General features: G+C 49.8%; 1 protein-coding gene and 1 long non-coding RNA gene across 2 annotated transcripts in view; one reads left to right on the forward strand and one right to left on the reverse strand.

Moving 5' to 3' along the window:
- Positions 1-3,154, reverse strand: part of BACE2 (beta-secretase 2) — a 47,714-nt gene extending 44,560 nt beyond the window's left edge. The window contains exon 1 of the mRNA XM_079312499.1: positions 2,773-3,154. Coding sequence (XP_079168625.1) covers positions 2,773-3,099 — 327 coding nt within the window. The 5' untranslated portion in view covers positions 3,100-3,154. The remainder of the gene's footprint in view (positions 1-2,772) is intronic.
- Positions 3,155-3,245: 91 nt separating this feature from the next.
- Positions 3,246-5,741, forward strand: LOC306805435. The gene is made up of 2 exons (XR_013775204.1): positions 3,246-4,068; positions 5,185-5,741. It is a non-coding gene; the product is annotated as an uncharacterized lncRNA (long non-coding RNA).
- The last annotated feature ends 259 nt before the right edge of the window (positions 5,742-6,000 follow it).

Genomic DNA, 6,000 nt, shown 5'->3' on the forward strand with positions numbered 1-6,000 from the left:
AACAAGTGTTTCAGAACTGCCATTGTGAATCGCAGCTCTGCGCCGTGTTTATCTGCTATATGACAAATCAGAACCAAAGCCAAAAAAGTGTGCCTCAAATGACCTGAAAAACGAAATTCTGTCATAGTAGCTTCCTTCCAAGAACAGAAATTAAAAAAGGAAAATTTCTAAAAATGCAGCTGAGCAGTAAAGCAAGCCCTGTAGTGCTGAAGCCTTTCACAAATGTTCATTCCCCATTCTGGCTCAGCAGCTCCCAGCGCTTGACGCACACGCTCCCGAGCTCACTGGGCACCAAGGCTGCTGTAACCACCACGTCAAACCTGGCTCCTCTTCTCACAGCCTGCTACTTGGTCATGGTCTATCACTGCCCTGAGAGCATTTCCCCATCCCCTGCCTGCTCCCATGCAGAGCAGCAGCTGGGCCATGCACCTTTCTGCTCGGCCGCTTTCGCTGCCAGCATCCTCCTTCCTCTTGGCAAAGAGTCAGGGCAGCTCCTGCTGCTGCTCCTGGGCTGGCAGCCCTGGGACAGCCTGCCTGGGGCAGGCAGCTGGGAAAACCCAAGCTGGAGGGGTGCAAGAGCACAGGAAAGTGTCCAAGCAATGCTTTGCAGCGCAGCTTGTGACGTGAGGCAGAGTCGGGTTGGGAGGAGCGTTTAAATCAGGAAAAGATTTTTCCTTTCCTGCACCATCGTGCACAGCCCACTCCCAGCCCCAGCAAGGACTTGCCCAAGGAGATTAACACAATCCAACGCTTGGCACTACCCAGACACTGCTCTCTGTAGCAGCATGTGAAGCATTCAAGTAGGGACAGTAGCAGCTTTGTAGCTTTATACCACTCGATGCAAAGCAGGAAAACAGCAAGTGCATTTGTGAGCTTTAAGGTTTCAGGCAGAGAAGGAGGTAACAAATTCATCCTCATCAAAAGTACAGAATAAATTCCAAGTGCACTCCACTGAGTCATTACACACCAAGATCTGATTTGGGAAACAGAAGCATTTATAACCTTCCTTACAACCTCAGTGGGTCTACTTGTGAATAAAACCTCACATGTGCTAAACCAGTGGTAGTCTTTAAAATAATTAACTTTGCAAGAAGTCAGAACTAGTTTGAAATAGTAAAAGCTTTGCAATCAAATTCAAATAATGGGTTTTTTTCATGTGGAAAAAATAAAAAATCAGAGGGAAGTCTAGCTGAAACCTTCCATCACCTGTAATACAAGTGATACGAGCTGTTAAGCATAAGTGAAGCCTCTGGGTGTACTGAGGGCAGCACATTTCTCCCTCCTAGACCTCTAGTCATATTATTAAAGGCCTGTCACATTTCTCCTTCACCATTTTTTCCAATTTCAGAATCCCCCTAGACATGTAAGGAGATAATATGCTTGATAGTCACTTTTCCTACCTGAAATAATTTTTTTTCATCTAACACATGCTGAATTGGGTGATTAGTCCAATGAAATCTGGTGCCTCGATTCTGGCAGAAGCCAATATTGAATGTTTGGATGTTCCCTCGAGTTATGAAGCATACACACCACACTAACAGAACTAGTCAGTTATGCATCATTCAACAAATAATAAAAATTATTTCATGGTGGCCTCTATGGCTACTGGGCCACACCTTGATACGTCAGACCTAGTTAAGATTTTTTATTTTTTAATCTCTATTTATTGATCATAAAACAATGCCAGCCTTTCTCAATGCATGTATTGATCCCAGTGTGATATCTTTTTATTAGAGAGATGATGTGGCCAATCCTCTTACATTTGAGGGCAAAAAAAAAAAAAGAGCTCACAGACGTCCAAAAATGCAATGACAGCTGAATACTCCCCATTGGCTGCGCATTTTGGCATTCATTGGCTTTTTATTACATAGGGGAGTTAAGCAGAAGAATAAAGGTTTTATTTTTTTCTGTCTACACTGGGAACCTAAGGACCTGAACTCTTGAAGCAAACACAAAGTTCTGAAGGAAAGCCCCGAGGGCTCTCAGGAAATTAATCCCCACTCAGCTGACTAGTCATCCCCACCAGCAGCCCAGCACTGCTCCTCCTGGGATCTCATGACACAGATGAAAGAGCAACTACACGGCAAAAAAAACCAAAAAAAAAAAACCAAAAAAAAAAAAAAAAGCAAAACCAAAAACCCGAAACAAACTTCAGTCACAATGGTGGAGGCAGAGAGGGAAGGCAACACGGTCTCTCTGAAAACAATATTCAGAACACACACATTCTTTGCCCCGTTAACGAGCAACACATGGATTCCTGGCAGAAGGGGCTGGTTGTGCCCAGCCACCACTTAGTTTAGCAGGAAGATGCCGAGTGATTCTCCCGGGAGCACCGGGAAGATCTGCCAAAGCACCCAATCACGATGCAGAGCAGCTTAAAAAAGCCAAGAATAATAAAAAAAGCACCCTCTGTCTCCAAAACACGGTCAGTTCGACTGGCAGAGCAACTCGCTTCGGATCCAAACGCCTTGACACAGCCTAGAATAAAGCCTGGGGAGCAGATCCGCAGATTCCCCGAGCAGGGGCAGGTCAGGGCAGCGGGGGGATGCTCCTCTCCTTTCTCCCTTCGCTGCCGGCCCGCAGAAAGTCGCCGCTCTCGGGGCACCGGCAGCGCGTCCCGGGGAGGGAGGGAACGGGAGAAAGGGGAAGGGAGGAGGCGCCAGCGCCCAGCACCGGGACAAAGTTGCGATGGAGCCGGGGGGGCACCACCCCGGAGAAGTTTGGCCCCCTTCCTCCCCATCCCTCCCAGCGCCCGCACCCCCGCGCTCCTACCGCCTGCGGCGGGGTCCCGATCAGCATCTCCAGGTAGTACCCGCGGCCGGAGTCGCCCTGAAGGTTTTCCACCATGGCTAAAAAGTTGAGGGAGCCGCCGGGATCCGAGGCCAAAGCCAAGCCGTCCGCAGCCCCGGGGGCATCCTGCTGGCGGCTGCCGCCGGCCGGGCGCAGCAGCACCGGGGCGGGCGGCGGGGCGGCGGGGGCGGCGGGGTGGGACACGCGGAGCGGCAGCGAGAAGAGCGCCCGGCAGAGCCCCGCCGTGCCGGCCAGCAGCAGCAGCAGCAGCGGCAGCAAAGAGCCGGGAGCCGCCAGCGCCCTCCCCATCCCGGGGCCGGGAGTCGCTTCCCAAGTGCGGCCGCCTGGCTGCCAGACTGGAGCAGCCGAGGGGTGGAGGAGGAGGAGGAGGAGGAGGAAGAAGAAGGGAGCGGCTTACCCACGCCCCGGCTCCATCTCCCCCTCCCCCGAAGCGAGCTCCTCCTCGCGTTTCTCCCGCACGGCCCGCGGGCAGCCGGAGCGCTCGGAGCTGCGGGAGCCGTGCGGGGAAAGTTGCTGCGACCCAGCGCCCACGGGAGAAACTTCCCGGCTCGGCTGAGCCCTGCCCGCAGCCCCGCTAGCGGAGCGTGACGGCACGGAGGGCAGAAAAGTTTCCGACAGCTTTATAAAGGGAGAGCGGCGGAGCGGAGACCCGCTGTGCTGGGGCGGGAGGAGGTCGGGGTGGGGATGCGGAGTCACTCGGGGATGCGGGAGTGTCCCCGTGTGCCGGTTCGCACGGCGGTGGCCGGTGTGAGTGTGTTAGTGCGTGTGGAAATCCGTCTGCTGCACCGGCAGGAGCGAGGCACGCAAGGCGTCTGCTTGAGGGAGCATGCGAGGCTTTAAATGTCTTCATCACGCACGGAATTAATAACGGCAGTCAAGTGCGGCCTTTTGAAAGATGGGAACACTTAGGGGGGAATTAGTCTCGACATCTCTGGAGTAATGACAGTGCCTGATGGATCGTTGGATGGAGCGGATGGTCTGAAAACCTTGAAATGTAGCGCTGGGCAAGTCTAAGCAGAGTCATTCTGTGGTTGTTTCTGGCTCTTCCCCCGATCCTCGGTTGTAGATGAAGTTGAAAAATATCCAGCTGATAAATTTGCTGTCCTAGGCAACCACCTGGTCTCTCCCTGTGTGTAAATCTGTGCCAAACTGCGTGGACTGACATCCCTCCCCTGCCAGAGTAAACTGAGAGAGCTCCCCCCCTTTCCCTTCCTTGAGCTGGAGTAATGGTCCGCAAGATTTCCAGGTGTTTCACAGGTATTAAATGAAGTTTCACCAAGAGGTAGGCAGTGTTCATTGCTGGGAAGGCTGAGCAGCCTGTTTGGGGGAAGGATACTTGGTAAGGCTGTTAACTGTGGCCATTTGTCACAGTCGCTTGAAGAGGATAATCCTTAAAAAAGAAACTGAGAGCCCACCTTCTTTTGCTGGAGAAAAAGAGGTGTTTTCACATTTTTTCATGGATGTTTTCGCTACTCTGGCTCTGGCACCTCAAATCTAGAGCCCTTGTGCCCACTTTGTAGGGCCTCCCTTGGGTCAGTTCAGTGCTTCTGGTGCAGCTGGATGCTTTTCCTCCTGTATCCGTGGATAGAGGGGATGCAGACCCTGTCCTGGCTGGTGGAGCTCTCTGCAAGAAGGAAAACAGAGCTCATAAATGAAGCTTCCTCTCAGGAGCTTGTTGTGCTTGTGGGATACCACACACCTTGGTAAGAGGTGAAATTGTGCAAAGTTCCCCTGCTGCACAAAGCTTTCCATTTGCCTGACAAGTAGGAAGGTGAAGTATTTGCAGCCTTGCTCTGTCTAGTCTCACCTGCTCCAGGCAGAGGGAAAATGCTGCTGGCACTGAGCACCTGAAGGAGTGGCAGGCAGGCTCACACAAAGGTTATCTCCGGGGTGCTGCACTAATGGCTTTTCCTATTGTGGCTGGGATAGTGACAGGTTGCATTGTAGGGCCTGTCTAGCTGCAGCTGGAGCTGAAGGGGAATTAAAACGCTTGGGGCACTTCATGGGTGAGCTGAAAACTGGAGAAATGCCCCCTCCCCTTTGGAAAAGGGAGGGTGAAAAGTAATCAGGAGTATAATTGAACACCCCCTCAGAGTGGTAGGGATGTATTTAGAACAGTCAGCAGCTATGTGCATTTTGTTTTAATTCTTTTACAGTGCAGTAAGTCTTCCCCCTTGCTGCTGTTGCTAAGAAACGTTACCACACTCCTGGCTAAAGCAATTCCAGCCAAAGGAGTGCATAGTTTTCAGAGCATAGAAGACATAGCATAGCCTTTAAGTGTTCAAGAGAAAACTTGTCTTTTTTTTTTTTTTTTTTTTTTTTTTTTTTTTTCCCATGCTGTTTGGTAAAAGTTCTTCCCGTCCTGTTTTCCAGAGCCCTGGCTGAGTCTCACAGTAAGTGCACATCAGACAGCTGCTGTGTGTGAGATGCTGTGTGTGAAACCTTCCTGTCCTCCCATGGCATCATCCCAGCAGGGCTGGTGTGCAGCCTCAGGCTGAGTTTCTGCCTTGCTTCCTCTGCTCCTTTATTTATTTAAGTATCTGAGAAGGATTAGGCTGTGCCATGTACAGGTGAGGAGTTCCAGAGCATTTCTGCGTGCTGGCAGGAGTGAGCCTTTAAAGTGCAATGTGAACAGCTGCTTGGGAAAGGAGATATAAAAAAAAAAGTCCTCCCAGAGAGCCAAATGTAACCACATCCAAGATGTTCCTTGGAGGAGAAGTCATCTGTATGCAATGAATGCCACAGTCAACACTCACATTTGGGGTTTTTTATGTATCACATACAGAAAATAAATGACATGCCAGAAATAGACTCAAGTTCAAGTGTCTGTACCGTTTGTATTCTACAATATTTGGTGAATCTTGTTTTTCTCTATTTTTGTGATTCTAAATATGTGTTCTTCGAGTAAATAATAATAAAAGTAATTTTAAGTATCAGTCTCTGTGAATAGGCCTTTTTTTTTTTTTTTCTTAAAGTAAACTGTCCACATATAAATTTTCAGGTAAATCTTAACTTTAATCCAACTGTTAGTTTAATTTCATGGCACTGTGATGCTTTAAATCTTGTCAGTGAATTAACATTTGTCTCTATAACACAACCTTCCACCAGTATTTACAGAACACAGAGCATCATAAAAACACAGAGCATCATAAAAAACCGCAGAGCATCATAAAAATGCAGCTGCTCTCT

The sequence above is a fragment of the Erithacus rubecula genome, assembly GCF_903797595.1.
Source record: "Erithacus rubecula genome assembly, chromosome: 1".
NCBI classification, from domain to species: Eukaryota; Metazoa; Chordata; class Aves; order Passeriformes; family Muscicapidae; genus Erithacus; species Erithacus rubecula.